At 39.7% G+C, this 17,246-nt stretch overlaps 1 protein-coding gene across 9 annotated transcripts in view; it reads left to right on the top strand.

Annotated features, from left to right (window-relative positions):
* Positions 1-17,246, top strand: part of LOC113036314 (chloride channel protein 2) — a 221,524-nt gene that overhangs the window by 199,042 nt on the left and 5,236 nt on the right. For 7 of the 9 annotated variants that reach the window (XM_026192574.1, XM_026192578.1, XM_026192576.1 and 4 more), the window contains 2 exons: positions 11,002-11,040; positions 13,188-13,292. In XM_026192574.1, the coding sequence (XP_026048359.1) occupies positions 11,002-11,040; positions 13,188-13,292 (144 nt within the window). Of the gene's footprint in view, positions 1-248; positions 718-11,001; positions 11,041-13,187; positions 13,293-17,246 lie in introns of those variants that run through there. The other 2 variants (XM_026192580.1, XM_026192581.1) reach the window with 2 other exon arrangements.

Below are 17,246 nucleotides of genomic sequence, written 5' to 3'. Positions count from 1 at the left end.
TTATAAATTGAGAAAAAGGATTTGGCGACGTAGGATCAGTCAGCATTGCATGACAAATGATCAGACATCAGCAGACGACACCAATTTCTGAAAATCAAACACTGTTAAGGTCAATTAATCATGTATTCTGATAGAATAAGTTCACATTTGTTCATTAATTACCATCAATGATTTATTCATAGTCTAGCCTTTGTCACATCAAACTGTCACATTGTTTTTCACTCATCACATGTCGCTTCATTCACTAGGAGCCACCACCCAGCCTAAAGAGTTTCTTTGCGGTGAGCATGTTGTCCACATTCCTTTGAAACATTTTTGGTTAAATGTCTGGTTCAGACTAATATTCAAAAGCAGTATATATAATTTTTCAATCTTTTGATTCAAAACTTCAAATTGTTGTGTTATCATCACAACATAATCAAGCATACCAAGCGCACTGAAAAAAGAAAATAGAAAAGAGAAGACCACTTTATTTTCACTCATACTTGGCTTGCAAATTTTGAGTCTTGGAGATATTAGTTTGTCTGGTTTCTGTAAGACTTTAGTGGAGCACCGAAATGTTTGTTTGTTTGTTTTTTAATTAATAACAGCTGAGCCGAATGACCAATAAAAAAAATTAGGTTGAGTATTTACTGTAGCTCGGGTGTGCTGAGCTGTAGCCCCTTATCTGTTTGACACACACTGCAGAAAGCAAAGCGGTCGGTGAAGTGACGGGTGGAATTTTACAGGAGCTGACAGTACGGTCATTGCAGTATGCCAAGCAAACAGTCAAATCACAGATTTTCTGCAAGAAAGATATTTCTTTTTGTTTGAAAGGCGTGGCGGCATGTGGGAACAGACTCGTACAAAATAAGCTAACTGTGCCGCACAGAGTCAAACACAGCCCAATGAGAATCTTCTCTTACATGTAGAGAAATATGTGAGTGGCATTAACAGCTGTCCATTCATCTTCTGAAACACACAGGGCTAACACGGAGAGAGAAAACCATTTGCCCTTACCTTGAAACATGTTTTCTATATTTTAGATTTTACGGGAAAAAATGCCTTCCGACAATATTAGTCGGTGTTCGTGGACCAAATAATGTGTGAAAGGGATGTGATCAAAAATGTCTTCTTTTTTTTTTTTTCTTTTTAAGCAACTCTAACTCCTCAGGCCTCGGTAACTTTTAAAACTCAACAGAAATGAGTTCAGTGGATAACCAAACAGGTGAAATTAAAATGAAGTGTTACTTTTCACTTCTGAACCAAAATGAAACCTTTTTAAGCACATTTTCAAAAACTGGTCTTTAGAGACTGGCCAGCTGGATTAAGACAAAAAATGTATGTTTTGAGGGGGTTTAGGCTTTGGTTTTGGGTTGACAAGAGGGGAACATAGGCAAACGTCCCTTCATGCTTGGTTACAGTGGTGTTTGATCATGAGACAGAGACCATGTCAGCAGAGAGTATTTGGCATTTCAGATATTAAGGGGGTTCTACTGAAGTGCAGTAGACAAATGACCCTAAAGGAAACTCAAAAGTAAAAGTCCTGACCAAACAACTGTATGTGATGGTTTAGGAGTAAGAGCGTCCTGTGCTTCTGATTCTCAGTCATTATTATTGTGTCCGTATGACTCTATTAGCACTGTTAATGATTTAGACTTGAGGCACTAAAAGGGCCACATTAGTTTCACATGTCAGTGACAATTATTGAAGTGTGTACACATTTTCAATCACTGAAAAGCACAGAACAGTGTCACATCATTTTTCATCTATCGCTTCAGGGGCCATGTGCATAGCCGTGGTGTACAGCTGATGAATTACACTGTGAACAGTTTTGTTGATAAGTAAGGAAACCCACTGGCAGCATTGTGCTTTTAAATTATTCACTTTCCCCATCAAGTTCATCCACTGGCTCTCGAAGGGCTTTTTAGCACAATATCCAGTGTTAAATATTTTTGGTTTTTAACTTTCTAAAAAACTTTCAAAAAACTTTTTTAAATACAGCTCTGTTATGAAATGATTTCTCTTGGCTATGAAGTACCACAAATGCTGTCCCGAAATGCAACATTTTGGTTCCTTAACACATCCATGCTGTGCAGTAACACAGCAGAAGTCAGACTTGCCTTGAGGAACTTAACAAAAAGTGTGAAATTAGTAACAGAGGAGGCATGCTGGGAGTGTTTTTTTTCTTTTTCTTTTTTTCATTTGATGGCAAAAAATTTGAACCCCAAGGCATGACACCATGACAATATTTGTGTGGAGCTGCATGGTGGCAAAAGACCACAGAAACTGTAACGCACAGGAGGAGTTTTAGTTTGAGGTGAATTACCAAAATAATTTCTTCAAGTGTAGTAATGGAACAGATTAATCAAAGTGAAATGTGGCCTGTTTCGCACATTTACAGAAGAAGTGTTGCTCATTGTACGCGCCGTTTGTCTTTGAGGCATCAGTTACGCAGCAGCGCATCATGCCTGCTCTCTGAATGTTTAAAAAATCCTATCGATCGCATTAAGTACCACAAAACAGGAAAAACCTCCAATAGTCATCACTGCTACACACTTATTCTAATTGTAAGGAAATTTAAATCTCTTTATTGATTTGTCACAGCATGATTTTTATTTAAAAAAAAAAAAAAAATTCCAAAGATTTTTAGGCATCTTTCAACAAACACCAACAGCAGATAGTTAGATTATAATTTCTTTGATATCTAATCAAGTGGCACATAACTGAACAGCTACATACCATAGAAACAGACATTGATTCATTTGTGTGAAAATATAATCCAATTAATGCGAGAATATGCTAAAAAATACTGTGGCAAACCAAAACCACTAGCCATATTTGTCACATTGTTTGACACAAAAATGTAAACAGATTTCCTTAACACTCCCTAGCATAGTTATTTACTTGTTTATTTACTTGTTCATTCATAACATGGTTGAAGGGTGTTTCATGATTTATGAGATCGATGTTTATCAATTAGCAGATTGTAAACACAAACCACAGTGACTTTTTTTGCCACAATAATTAGTTAATGCAATAAACTAGGTTTTTTTGGAGAAATGGAATGTAAATGTGCCTGTCTCTAAAGCACTATGGGTCAACTTGAGCTGTTAAAGCGTTTTATAGGCTAAAAAATCAAATAGACGTGACAGTCAACACAAAAAGGTTCAGAAGTTTTTCATACTCTATGTTTGAGGTATGTTTTTCATTCCCCCCAAAAATAAATACAGTTAACACAGTTCAGTAGGCTGCATACTGAATTTAGAGGATGGAACTCATCATGTCAGTATCAATCCAATACCAATACAAGCGTTGGTTTTGATTGTAGCGATATTTGGATGAATCTGCCCACCTCTGTGTTATTCAGTGGTCATTTATTGGTTTTGCAGTGAAGCACACGCAACATATCATTTGTGGTCTTTGTAAAGAAAAAGCCACACAAGTCCCCTTGGTTTCAGCAATAACACTTCAGTTTCTGAAAATACATAAAAATCTGTGGCTTATGTGAAACTGTTTGGCCATCTGGCAAGCCAGATCTATTGCACAATATATAAAACCAAGTTGGGTATTATTATACCCTCGGGGGACGAATTAGTGCAGGAATGTTTTTAGTGGTCCCATATTATGTAAAAAATGTATGTCCTGCCTATACTTTTAAGTGTTTAATTTCTCGTGAAGACCAGTCAAGCTTCCAATGGTCCTCATCTGCCACTGCCTGATGTAACTTAATAAAGTCCAATGATTTGTTGAGTGCACCCATGAGGAGCATACTGCATGGTCAGTGGAGAGACAGATGGTGCATTATTAGTGCAGTGAAGTTTTGGATGTGTTAAGTGAGCCTAGAAGCATGTTGGTCATTATTGTCTTGCAGTGAACCAATTAGTTATGAACCCCTGTTGCACACACACAAGTGTGAGCATTTAACTAGGCCCGCAGGCTTGTTTTCCCTGTCATCAGGAGTTATTAACATTCAACAGTGTATACATGCACATGGCAGAGGGCTTTGCTGATCGCAGCGCTGCTCTCAGTCTGCCGAGGCTCTGCGGGGCCGAGCAGGAATGTGGACAAACAAATTTAGCCAATTGTTGTTCCCTCTCCTATTACTTCTGCATTACGCCCCCATGGCAGAAGAGAGATCAGTTTATTACTTCTCCCCTTGCAACAGCTCCTCTCTCTCACACTTCTTCCACTTGTCGTTTCTGGCTACAGTTTTATCTTCGCACCTCCATTTCACACTCTTTGTCCAGCTCTGTGACTTCTCCAAAAGCCCTCCTCCCATTGTCGTATCTCTGTTATCTCTCCGCACCTCCCCTCACCACCCGCTCCCCTCCTCCTTCTATCTAGGCGGTGAAATATTGATGCAGGGTAAATGACATCAGTAGTCTGTTTCAGAGAAATGATGCCGCCTAGTCTCTCTGTCTCCTCTCGCTGTTTTTCTCATCATTCCCACCCCAACTCTTGTGCCTTCGTAATGCTACCATGCTTTATTTATGATGCCAGTGGGATAATTTTTTGACCCGTCACTTTTCTGTCTTTATTTCTTTCTGCTTTCTTACCCAAGTTTCTCAACCAACATGTGTGCTGCTTTCTTTCTTGACATTTACCTACATGGCAGTGCGCATAAATGTACATCAATCAGGACAGGAAAGACAAGTTGTTTCAAAATGCTTGTGTCTTCACTCCCTGTTGCCCTAACACTGTTCTGTGTGTGCATCCTAAACTGAATTCTGACTAGCTATTTGACTGTTCACACTCCACTGCTTCAGTCTGGGAGAATGAGTGGAAACGAGGCAGCCGGGGACAGCCAAAAATGAGGAAACTAGTCAGAACCTACTTTTCTGTTCTAATATGTGCACATAGCACCAGCTGCTACCTTTGAAAACAATTAGAGAAAATGATGATGGTGACAGAAGACAAAACCAAAACAGCAAACTGTCTGCACTTGCAATATATAAATGGATGCAAAGAAACCTGCGACTGATTGGAGGAATCGTTTGATGTCAGCAGTTTTATCAAGCTCGCGGGCGGGGGAAAAAATCAGGATTTCACTAGTTGTTTGACATGTTTATCCAACATTATTATGACAAATAACTCGAAAATTTCACAATTATCAGTGATGCTGGGAGATAATGATCTAAGATGCTGTGACATCTTAAGCCTCCAAGTGCCCAGACCAATTACATGCATCACAGTGTTACTGGCATCCAGCTGCACAAAACTTGGGGATGTTTCATTATAAAAGATGATGCAGTTATGTTCTTCTTATTGTTCAGAACTCTAAATTGATGCTTCCCATTTAGTACTTTCTACCAGATTGATATTTACACAGAACAAGGCGATCATCTGAAATGACACTTGATTTTGAAATTATCTTTCAAATTTTTGTAGATAAGGTAATTCACGAACTGCCTTAACAAAAACACAGACATACTCTTCCAGAAATACCAGTAACACTGGCTATATGTTCTCTGTTTTTTCTTGACATTAGGATAGCATCATTGGATATAGGGCTGGGCCATATCATACCGTTCACTGTAATACCGGTATAGTGTTCGGCAATGATAAGAAAATGAAATATCGCGATAGAATATGGGTAAAACGCACATGTGCAGTGCCTTTGTTTTCATACGCACATGGCGGAAAAAGTATGGCGACGGAGAATGAGATGGGCGAAAGCGGATCGTTGAATGAATCGGATGAACCAGAATTGGTTTGTAAAAATGCTGCAACTTCAGTGGTGTGGAACTGGTTTAGCTTTCGTCCGTCACATACACATCAAAGCACTATTTTTGGTAGAGCATGCTAGCGGGCCGTCGTTATTACCGTGTTGTTTGGAAAATACGGCACACTTAAAATCAATCCTTTGATTTTTCTGTCGACAGTGCCCCTTATAATCCCGTGTGCCTTATGTATGAATTTTGGTTGTGTTTACTGACCTCGAAACGTTTTTATGTGGTACACGGTGCGCAGAAATCTGTCAAATGTTTTAGTACGATTTTGCTAAGCTACGAAGCCGCACCGCTTGATGGATTGTTGGAGCATTACAGCTACTGTAGTCAGGAGCTTCACGGAGTGATACGTACTGTGCTTCAACATAATATTACCGTATTGTGTGTGTATAACCTGTTTTTAAGTTTTGTGGGTATTATACATGGTTATGCTGAGGATATGTCGGCCAATTTCCACTGGAAACGCCTTTTGGTTAAACTGTCAGCAAGGAATTTGCATTTGCACTCTTGAATTTTTATATAACTTTAATGGACATAAAAAAACAGCTGCTTGTTTTAGTGAAAATACATTGATGGTTTTTGGGGTTTTTTGCACTAATAAAGTTGTGGAGTTGTAAAGTATTTTGTCTAGTGTCAATTATATCGTCAGTTATATTGTTATCGCAAATTTTCAAATGTATATTGTGATAAATATTTTTGGTCATATCGCCCTGCTCTAATTGGATAGTTCTCATGTATTTTATAATGTATAAATGCTACTTCTTGCAATATATCTCCCTATTTATGTATTTCTAAACAAGTGAAAGTCATCCCAGTTTTTTAATTTAATTCTGTAATTTGTTAATAGCTTTTAAATGTACAGTAGTCCTAGCTTTGCATTTATTCATAGAAAACAATAACTTTCAAAAGAAAAATGAACTGGGCTGAAATAGAATATTAATTAAACAGTAAATACAAGAGCAGAGCGGTAGACAGCAAGTCCGTAACAATAACTATAGAAAAGCATACAAAAATTAGCAAATCCTGAAATCAAAACTACTTTCACCTACTACTTAACTCACAGCAGGCAGCTCCACATGTTTGATGTGACTTGTGTGCCTACGCACCAAAAAAAGCCATAAACAACTACACTTATTACTAAAACAATTTTAAAAAATGTAAAAGCAATGTAGATTTAGTTCACATAAAGACGCTAGTTTTAAACAGTCTCGTACTAACTAGTTGTTACAAGAAGCTAGTAAGGACTTGAAAACAAATCTTTTGATTTATGAATCGCTGGTCCAATCTAATCTGACTGAAATGACATGAAAGAAGAGGATTATTGGCTACTAAAAGAGTGGCAACCAGTGTGTAACAGGAATTATATGTATACAGACATCAGAGAAAACCTTTTATTAGAAGCTGAACTCAGGCCTGGTCCCAAAGAGAGTCCAAGAAGACAGAATGATTAACTTCATTAAACACAAGGTTAAGTCTAAAGGACTAAGACCAGTGATGAGTTTGGCTGATAGTGCTGAACAAATCTGTCTTGAAATTTTTGTTCTGGGTGGAATGAACATTCTCACTTTTGTAATGATCTCTGTCTGCCTGAAATGGTTGTCTGTCTAAAACAGACACAGATTACAGTACGGGGCACATTCTTTTGTAAAAATTTGAAACGGGGCAGAAATTATTAAAGTCATCAGGGTCAAGTGTTAGTCCTTTCAGAATGGGTTCAATAGCAGCAAGTTCTTTGTATTACAAAGACACTGACTCCATTAAAATTGTCCTTCAGGTATCTGATAGGAAGAATATTCTGGGGACAGGATGAAGTTTTCATTTCCTGAATAATTTCAGACAACACTGCAGAGAGGGTGAACTTATCTAGAGAAAATGAGTGTGACATGCTGGCTGTAATTTGTTTTGAGGGTGAACTGATTTGATGTTTGATATCAGAGGTTCAGTGTGGAGAACTTTGTGCTGGTTTTAGTCACAATATTAAAAAGATTTACTCATCCCCTTTTTCACAACTTTAACCAGCAGTCGTAACAATGTGTCACTCCACAGTTTCGTTATTGTTCCACTGTAGTTGAATGAAACCATTAATGATGTTACTTTGAAACTATGTTAAAGTCTTTCAAGCAACTATATTTGCAATGTTTCCCTATCGTGCCATTCAGTGCTGTGTAGTTGGAGAAAGAGCATACAACACTATACTGAGTATAAACACAGCCCATAAAACTTTATGGCACCTTTTATAATCACTGCACCAGTTGTAACAGCCATTCAGAGGACCGAGAGCAGCAGGGCCCTATTTAAAACCCCAGTCCAAAGACCAGAGACCCACTACAGTGCTTTCAGGTAAGATTAAAATGTTACCTGAAAGCAACAAGCTGAAATTTGATTTGGAGCCCGCAAAAGTATAAACAACAAAAATGAACATTGCAATGACTTGACCACATCTCATGAGATCTGAGCCTCAGACTGTATAAAAAAAGATGGCCTTAGTCACCATTTTTAGCACCTCGAGTTTTGTATTTTTGGCCGTTTTGTTTTTTTCTTGAAGTCAAACAATAAAATATCTAGATAAAACTAGGGAATTGATTGACATTGCTAATGCAAGCACTGGATGATTGTTTTCAACAGTAAGGGCTGTAATTTACTTTAATATCAAACCTTATGCAGTGAAAACTTACAAAAAGTATACGCAACGCACCAGCACTACCTTGAGCCTCAATATGAAATTTTAAATGGGTGAGTAGACGTCACCTGTACAAAGCTTCTTCTTGGTTACAGGTTTTCTGGATATAATGTTAAATGGAATCCAAGGGATACAGGATTTTTATGAACAATACCAATATTTCTGTCATTATCAGCTGATATTTTTCCTTTCAGACCTACAAAACATAAATAGATGTCCCCAATATTTGTTATGTGTAGTTATTTGGTCCTTTGTGTTCTGCATGATTCTGCTCTGATGAGCTGGTGGTTAAGTCCAAGAAAACTCAACAGCCAGGCAGCACATGGTCGTGGTGTTCCAGACACACAGAAAGTGAATGAATTCTTTAACCTCCTAAGACCTGGCGTCCACATATGTGGACATCACATTTTGGTAAATGGCCTGTATTTATATAGCGCTTTACTAGTCCCTAAGGACCCCAAAGCGCTTTACATATCCAGTCATCCACCCATTCACACACACATTCACACACTGGTGATGGCAAGCTACATTGTAGCCACAGCCACCCTGGGGAGCACTGACAGAGGCGAGGCTGCCGGACACTGGCGCCACCGGGCCCTCTGACCACCACCAGTAGGCAACGGGTGAAGTGTCTTGCCCAAGGACACAACAACCGAGACTGTCCAAGCCGGGGCTTGAACCGGCAACCTTCCGATTACAAGGCGAACTCCCAACTCTTGAGCCACGATCGCCCCATGGGTTATTTAGACCAAAATACTCAATTTTGCTCTACAAGGGCCTGATATCCACTTATGAGGACATTATACTGCTACTGTTCTATCAAAATTTTAAACGAATATCCTCATATGTGGCTCTTATTTTTCTTAAAAACAAAAATAAGGTAAAATAAAATAATAATCTGGTAATTCTTTGTTTTTATATTCATCGGGCCCCAATATGCCCAAATATCAAAGAGAAATTAAAAATGCATGCTGTGGAAGAGTTCGGGTCCTAGGAGGTTATGGTCAAATGCTCAGAGGTGAATAGTTTTACTCTAAAGCCATGAAAGACAGAAGCATGATTTTAGCAGTGTCAGTATCAGCATGTTAATGCTGTTGTGATTCATAAATATTTGTGACATTGGGGGCAAAGTATTGTTTTGTAACTTTTGGATAATAAAGTAAATGTACTTAAATTTCTTCACTGCCCTGTGGATGGTTCCACTGACTCAAAGTAAAGATGACTGCTGTAGGAGGAGCAAGTGAAAGGGCAACAGACCCTTTGACTTTTTGTTTGATCAAACCTGCAGCACAACAGGCGATAATGGTTTCATCAGCCCATTGTCAGCACTCTGGAGCTCAGTGCCTCTCAATATGTCTCTGTGCACTCACATGCTCATTCAATTCTCATTTGAATATGCCCACGCAGTTTCTCTGAATTGACTGTCAGTGTCACAGAGACTCGAAAACTTTACCCTCCCACTTCATTCTCACACACACACACACACACACACACACACACACACACACACACACACACACACACACTTCTGCAAAATTGCAGAGATTTGGTCTTAGTAGAGCAGCTAATCTATCTAAAAGCCCCTATTTCCTATGCAGAGACCCACCCCCCTCTGCAGAAACCTCCCCAACTTCCTGTGTTTTACATTTGACCCCTGGAACAACGGTGTGTCTTGGTGACATTCAGAGCGCCCTTGTGTTGTGTGACAAGCAGAATGATCAGTGAGACAGAGGAGCTGAAGTGCTGTAGTTGCGTCTACGTGTTTGTTTTGTCTCATAAACTCCAGGCACGTCTGGCCTCTGCTTGCATAATGCTACAGTAGGGCACCTCTTTCTACCCCACGGCAACAGTTGCTAGGGTTACCGACAGGTCGGCCACTATGGTGATGAGGATAAATGAGCTCAGGGCTTCCATCAGCCCTCGGGTCACATTCCCCCTGCCTTTCTTTATGTCTCTCTTTCTCTCTCACACACACATGTTGCACTGCGTCCAGTCCTGTGAATGTAAATACCTGCACTCAAGCACACAACTAAACACACACATGCTTACACACCCCGTGGTAGTGCACCCTTCCACTCAGCTGTAAGTTTCCTCTCAGCCAGACCTCTGTAGTGTTTTTGGTTTATCTCTGCAAAGCACAGGGTTGCTAGTTTGACTTCCGCTCGTCAAACCGTGCCTGCTGCGTCCGCCTGTCAGTTAAGAGCTGTGAGTTCTGAGCATGCCGCCAATCCATCATTATAATGATCATCTGCTCTGACATCTCATACATCACATCCCCCGCACTCATTAAATATACTGTAGTCGCTCCTTTAGTCATTCATCCCATTTCTGTCCATCTGTCTCGAGACAGCGGCGCAGTACAACACTTATGATGTGATGCATGGGCGATTATGTGTCATTTAGCCTTCTGTGCACAGATGTAGTGAAGGGGGCGCACTTAAAAAGTACAAGTGAATATTTATGTAGGTAATAACCCACCGAGGTCCATTGTTTGTCACCCATTCGTTTACTTTTGTTTGCCTGTGTATTTGTGGCATACAGACTGTACAAAGTACACTGGTTAGCTTTATTTTCTGTACTGACTGTTGTTCTGTTGCTTCTCATCTACAGGATGATGGAGATGTGGAAGATGACATGACCATTAGAGAGGTAAGATGCACAACCAGTCCGAGCAATGAGAGCGTAAGAGATCAGCGTGTTGTTTTGGCGAATTAAAAAATGGAGGCACTGCAAAATTTTTCACTTCATTAGGGGTACTACACAGCCAGTGAAAACACAGGAGGAGGTTTGTCAAGATGGGAAAATAGTCCCTGGTTATGTCATAGTGATATCATCAGGTTATCTCATCTTGCCTGCATAGGCTCCCTGAATTTTAAAGGTAGCGTGTTATTCTTTTCCTCATTTCCTGCCTGATATATACCATTCTAATAATGGGTATTCACATTTACCATGGCCAAAGTTTTTATAAATGAGGTCAGTATATGTACAAGTAGTCCCTGTGGGCCCAAAGCTCAGCCTTCATACTGCTCTAAATGCTGTTTCAAACTCTTGGGTCTTTATGATGTCATTGAGAGGGGCTATTCCTATTATCTCCTCAGATTATAGTCTTAGATGCAAAGTGTAGCCAATCAGGAGAAAGTTGGCTTAAAGGGAGAGAAGCTTTGAAAGTGATTCATGCAGAGCAATAGCATCAGAGAATAAAATAATAAGGTTAGAAATGAATATATTAGGTCCTCTTTAAAGATGCTGGTGGTCACAGGATGGTTTAAAAGCTCTTTCAGAATAGACCTAAAAGTCATCTGTGAAAAAAAAAGTAAGTATTATCAAAATTAGCATTAAATAGTCTTTAATAATGATGATAGAATTAATTCTAAGTGAAGTAAAGGAAAGGCATTTTATTCCAACTCCGTCCAAATCCCATTCCAATACCAAAGCACCCAGTTAATTTAGCTCTTAAGTACTGTCGAATGAGTCACCAAAATGTATCAAAGTCAGAACTAGTGCCGTCTCTGTTACTTTTATTTGCAGTAAGTTATATTTGGAGGCCTGCATATGTTCTGCGACCTCACCACCCTTCCGTGTGGATACATAAAAACCTGACGAGCAGCAAGACCAATAACACACCAGAGCAAGATTTAACATTGATAAATGTTTAAATAAACAGATTTAACATTTATCAATTCAGAAATGACATGCAAAAGAGAAGCTGGGCTGAAGGTGGGTTTCAAAGCAGCTTGCACTTGCACAACACCTATGGGCAGGTTAACTTTTAGGAGCGTGGCTCTTACAAGCTAGCCAATCAGACAAGTTGAAGACTGTAACGTAAGCCATCAGACAATTTCAACCCACCTTGAGATTAGCTAGTTAATCTCACCATGCTATGTTGTTTTCAGTTTGAAAGCGGTTCAGTTTTCTGCCACACTTGGACATTGTACTGTTTAGCATAATGTTTTGGGGTTTGTTTTTTTTTAAACTATTTTCAGGGGAGGAATAACCTTTAGTGATGCGAGGACACGTGAGATTTTAGACTCAGTAAACTACAGTATGTTTTTAATGAAGATGCTGTGGTATAACTTCGGCTATAACTACACAGACAGCACTGAATCTGTTGAGCTGTCAAGTGCATTTAGTTTTGTTGGTCTTAGAAATCTATGTTTTTCTGACTGCAACTTCAGCCTCCACTTTGGTGACATCACAGCCTGACAGTCTTGGCTTTCTAGCTTTTCTCAATATCCCCAGATGGGCCTATTACCCTGGAGTCTTATATTTTTGGATATGACATCATTCATAATTCATCCATCAACAGCACCTCTCATTTCCTCTCTGTCAGCCACACATTCCTCACACTTTGCCTCTCCAGACCTTCCCCAACTTATCGTTCACCTCTCCTACATCTGCCATGTCACTGCTTCTTCTGTACGTCTCCCTTCCTTTTTCGCCTCTCACCTTTCCCTTCATCTGGTGTTGTAGGCCTCGTTATGATTTATAGAGTCATTCATTGTGGTGCCTGGTCCATCGATTGTCTGTTAGAGGAATGTGATTTGTCAGGAAGGATTATTTTACACTTTGCCTTCTGATTAGTGACTGACAATGCATATAAAGACATTACACTGTACACTTTAGCCTGTCACTCACATATAGATAGTCAAAGTTAATTGTTAATTAAAAACAAGCCTGTGTCATCTGAACTTAACATAATAAAGTTCACTAAAGTTCATTAACTGATCAGTAGTGTACAGGCTGGTGAAAATCATATAGTGCTGCAAACTTTCACTGATCCTCTATGTGACTTTCAGATCGCAGAGTGGGAAGAGAGGCAGCTTGATGAGCAGGTCAACTTCAACAACTGCAAGATCGACCCTGCCCCGTTCCAGCTGGTGGAGCGCACGTCACTGCATAAGGTCTGATTTGTAGATATAACTGTGTTCAGCCTCTGTGTGGAACTAATATCCCTGCTACTAGGAAACTGTTTTTCCCGTTTTTTTAAGTTGTGTGTAAATGGCAGTTAGTTTGTATTTAAGCCTTCCAAAAGTAAAGCATTCAAGACTGATTAACATAAGACGAGAATTGTAAAACTTCACAGGCGGATCTTTTGTCTAGCATTAATGCAGCCTTCTTTATAGACATGACCCTCAGACAAAGAAATGGATGCTTCTTTTTAACTGTGTGCTAACAGGAAGCTCTTGTCCCTAAAGCATGGCGCATCCATAGTTCCCAAAAGAAATTAAGAAATTAGCTTTGCCTGTATGTTCTATTGTGTTTGTGTCTTGCATATGAAACATTGAATTAGATTACAATTCACATTTTTGTTGGTCAGATCGCAGGACAGTCCACTTTTGACTGAACAAACTGAAACAAGGTGCCTTTATACAATCCAGTGTTCAGTTATGATCTGGAAAATTAGCTTCACAAGTTGTCACATATGGCATATAGATAATGCCTCTATTGCATATTTAAAAAATTCAGAATCTGTAATGCAAAAATAAGTTTCAGTTGAGGAAGTTTCATGATCATGATATATAATATGTAAAAAATTGCATCAAATTCAAAACAACAGATTAAAAATGACAGCTACATTTTCACACCTGACACATTATCATCATAATATTTTTATGAAACAGACTTTATTTCAGTGCTTTTGTAAAAGTAAATGTAATATAGACAATTTACAAAACATTTTTTTTATAAAATGACCATAACTTCAGAAAACCATAAAATCTGACCTGATGTCTGTTATGACATGGTCTCTGGCATGGTCTCTCTGATGACATGGTCCAAAAAATAAATAAATTGTGGCCACAAAATACTACTTCGTGCCCTCGAAATAATATAACGTGCGAACGAAATACTTATTTGTGGCCACGAAATACTATTTCGAGGGCACGAAATAGGTATAACGTGGCAACGAATTACACATTTGTGGCAACGAAATAGATGACGTGCGCACATCATATTGATACAATTCCTGGACAGTTGCGTAGAACCATAGGCATAAGAGTAGGCTAAACCTATACACCATGTACAGAGACAGTATGATTGAGTTTTATTTTACGGTTGGGAATGAGCTACAAATGCATTTAGAAAAGCCTGGCAATGCAAGGAACCATTATTACAGAGAAACATTTAAACAGGATATTGAGAGCCCAGTTGTTTTATAAACGCAAGTACGATCTGGACGCTGGGATAGATTTTATTGTGAACCAACTGCAAGGGCCTGGGAAGGATCACGGTTATCGGTCAAGTGTTTCGTGGCCACAAATAAGTATTTCGTGGGCACGTTATACCCATTTCGTGCCCACGAAGTAGTATTTTGTGGCCACAATTTTTTTTATTTTTTGGACCATGTCATCAGAGGGGCTCCGTAGTTATGTACTGATTCATGAAATATGGAGTCAATGTGAGGCCAGTTTCATTCTCCTGATACACACAAAAGCACTTTATTACAATTTTGGTTCTACTTCCTCACGCCAAAGTTCTTCCCCACCGAGTGACTCAGCGTAAAGAACTTGAATTGATTTCGTTTACATACTGCAACACACACACACACACACACACACACACACACACACACACACACACACACACACACACAAGCCCGTTCAGCTATCTTAGTGAGGACCTTCATTGACATAATGGTTTCCCTAGACCCTTACCCTAACCATTAAAAATGAATTCCTTACCCTAAACCTAACCATAACTTAATTGTAACCCTGACACTAAAACCACATTTGAGCCTCAAAAAGGCCTTCAAATTTGTGAGGACCGGTGTGTGCGTCCTCACAAGTGCCTGTTGGTTCTCACAGGTATAGTAGAATGCAGATTTCGGTCCTCACAAATATAGCTAGACAGGAACGAACACACACAAAAAACCTACTCTAGCATCAGCACACCCAGCAAACCCACATTTCAGTGTGGAAATTCTCTCTTCTTACAAAGCATCCACACACAAACCAGCTGTGGCCGTGCCTAAAGTCCTCTATACATAATGTTGCCTCTCTCGTTCTGTCTCTCCCTCTCTTTCTCATACACACACACACCCTTTGGGTTCTGTGTGAGTAGTCTTTAAACATTTAAGAGAGGGATCCTGCACCAATCTATCTCTCTCCTCCCTCCACTGCTCACTGCCAAAAGCCAATACCACGCACAATCTCCTTCAGCATATTAAACACTGCCACTGCTGATGCTGTACACAGACGTGAAAGTGTGTGTGTATGTGTATATGTGAAGTTATTCACTCTCCGGCTTCCATTTATCCCAAGCTGTTTACTGTTGCTGTTGTTTGTCTGCTGGCCATTTTGTAATGGACTGTTCCTTGGAATATTTACATGACAATATAGACTTCAAGTCTCCAACTGCCTGGGATTTGGTCCGCTGTCAGTTCATTTGAGGTATCAGTTTACAGGTCTCAAAGCGTGAGAATATTCAGAATTTCAACATTTTTTTGAAAGAAGGGAACTTATGAAGCCTGCTCTGTGTTCATAGTTTGATTAAGAAATTGCTCAAAAAAGCACCAACTCTACTTACTGGAGGCTTGATCTTTTGACAGCACTAATGTCCAAAGTTCATTCTATAAGTCAGCATAGCCAGATGACTTTCTGTGTTGCAGTTTGTAACGTATCGTTTATTGTCTCTCGAATTTACTTTAACAAAAAATGTCCCAGACTGAAGAATTTGCTGTCCTTACTATCATCACACATCTTGTGGACATTTTTAACGATTAGAAGTTGTTTTTGGGACAAAATGCTGTTGAATAGATTTCCAATAATTAAAATAAGTCATGTTTTATTTTGGCCGCAAACTACAAAAAAGATTTTAAAATGACTTTCTGAAAAGGGACAATAAGTGGATTAGATGACACTGATTGGCATTGGTGGGTCAAATGTTGACCGTATTACCTGAGTACTCTTGCAGCTTCGCCATGTTGGGACCACATTTGTCATGATTCCTGTTCAGCTGTGCAGCAGGTTACACTTCTGATTAAAGAGGATGAACACCAGATGTGACTCTTTTGGCGTGCTGGAGGCTTCTAATCAAATTACTTTGCTGTTGATCAATTGATTGCGAAATGCTATTTGCAGCACTTTTAATCAGTGAGCGACAATTTAAATAGAAGTGAATGGGTTGACGTAGGATTGAGCTGATCTTGAGGAAGCACTTTCACATATTACATTACGTCGGGCGCAGCCTGAAAACATTAAACAATCTTCTCCTTGGCACAGCTTCTGTTTACCTGGTACACTGGGATCCATTTCAAACATCCCAAGTGGCCTTCTGGCTTAGGAGAAAGTTCCATTAAATGCTAAAAGGGCCTAGTACAAAAAGTTCAGCTGGCATTAATCCTGCACGCTTCCTCATCTACTCACTGAAGTTTTTTTGACCTCACACTCTTTGCTTTTATCTGCACACAGCCGCACTCCTCCACTGTAACTCTAGTACTGCAGATAAGATGCAATGAAATTTTAATGATCCCCTTGGGGAAAGCAAGTCATTGCTTGAGCAAATACAGTACTAACAGGGCAGAGTGTGTAAATAGAGCGAAATAGCATCATGGAAACATATAAAACCAACATCCATCCATCCATTCGCTTCCGCTTATCCTTTTCAGGGTCGCGGGGGGTGCTGGAGCCTATCCCAGCTGTCATAGGGCGAAAGGCGGGGTACACCCTGGACAGGTCGCCAGTCTGTCGCAGGGCTAACACATAGGGACAGACAACCATTCACACTCACATTCACTCGCACATTCACACCTAGTGACAATTTGGATTAATCAATTAACCTATCCCCACAAGCTGCATGTCTTTGGACGGTGGGAGGAAGCCGGAGTACCCGGAGAGAACCCACGCAAACACGGGGAG

Source organism: Astatotilapia calliptera, chromosome 14, assembly GCF_900246225.1.
Source record: "Astatotilapia calliptera chromosome 14, fAstCal1.2, whole genome shotgun sequence".
Taxonomy (NCBI): Eukaryota; Metazoa; Chordata; class Actinopteri; order Cichliformes; family Cichlidae; genus Astatotilapia; species Astatotilapia calliptera.
This window is presented reverse-complemented; position numbering and strand designations above follow the sequence as displayed.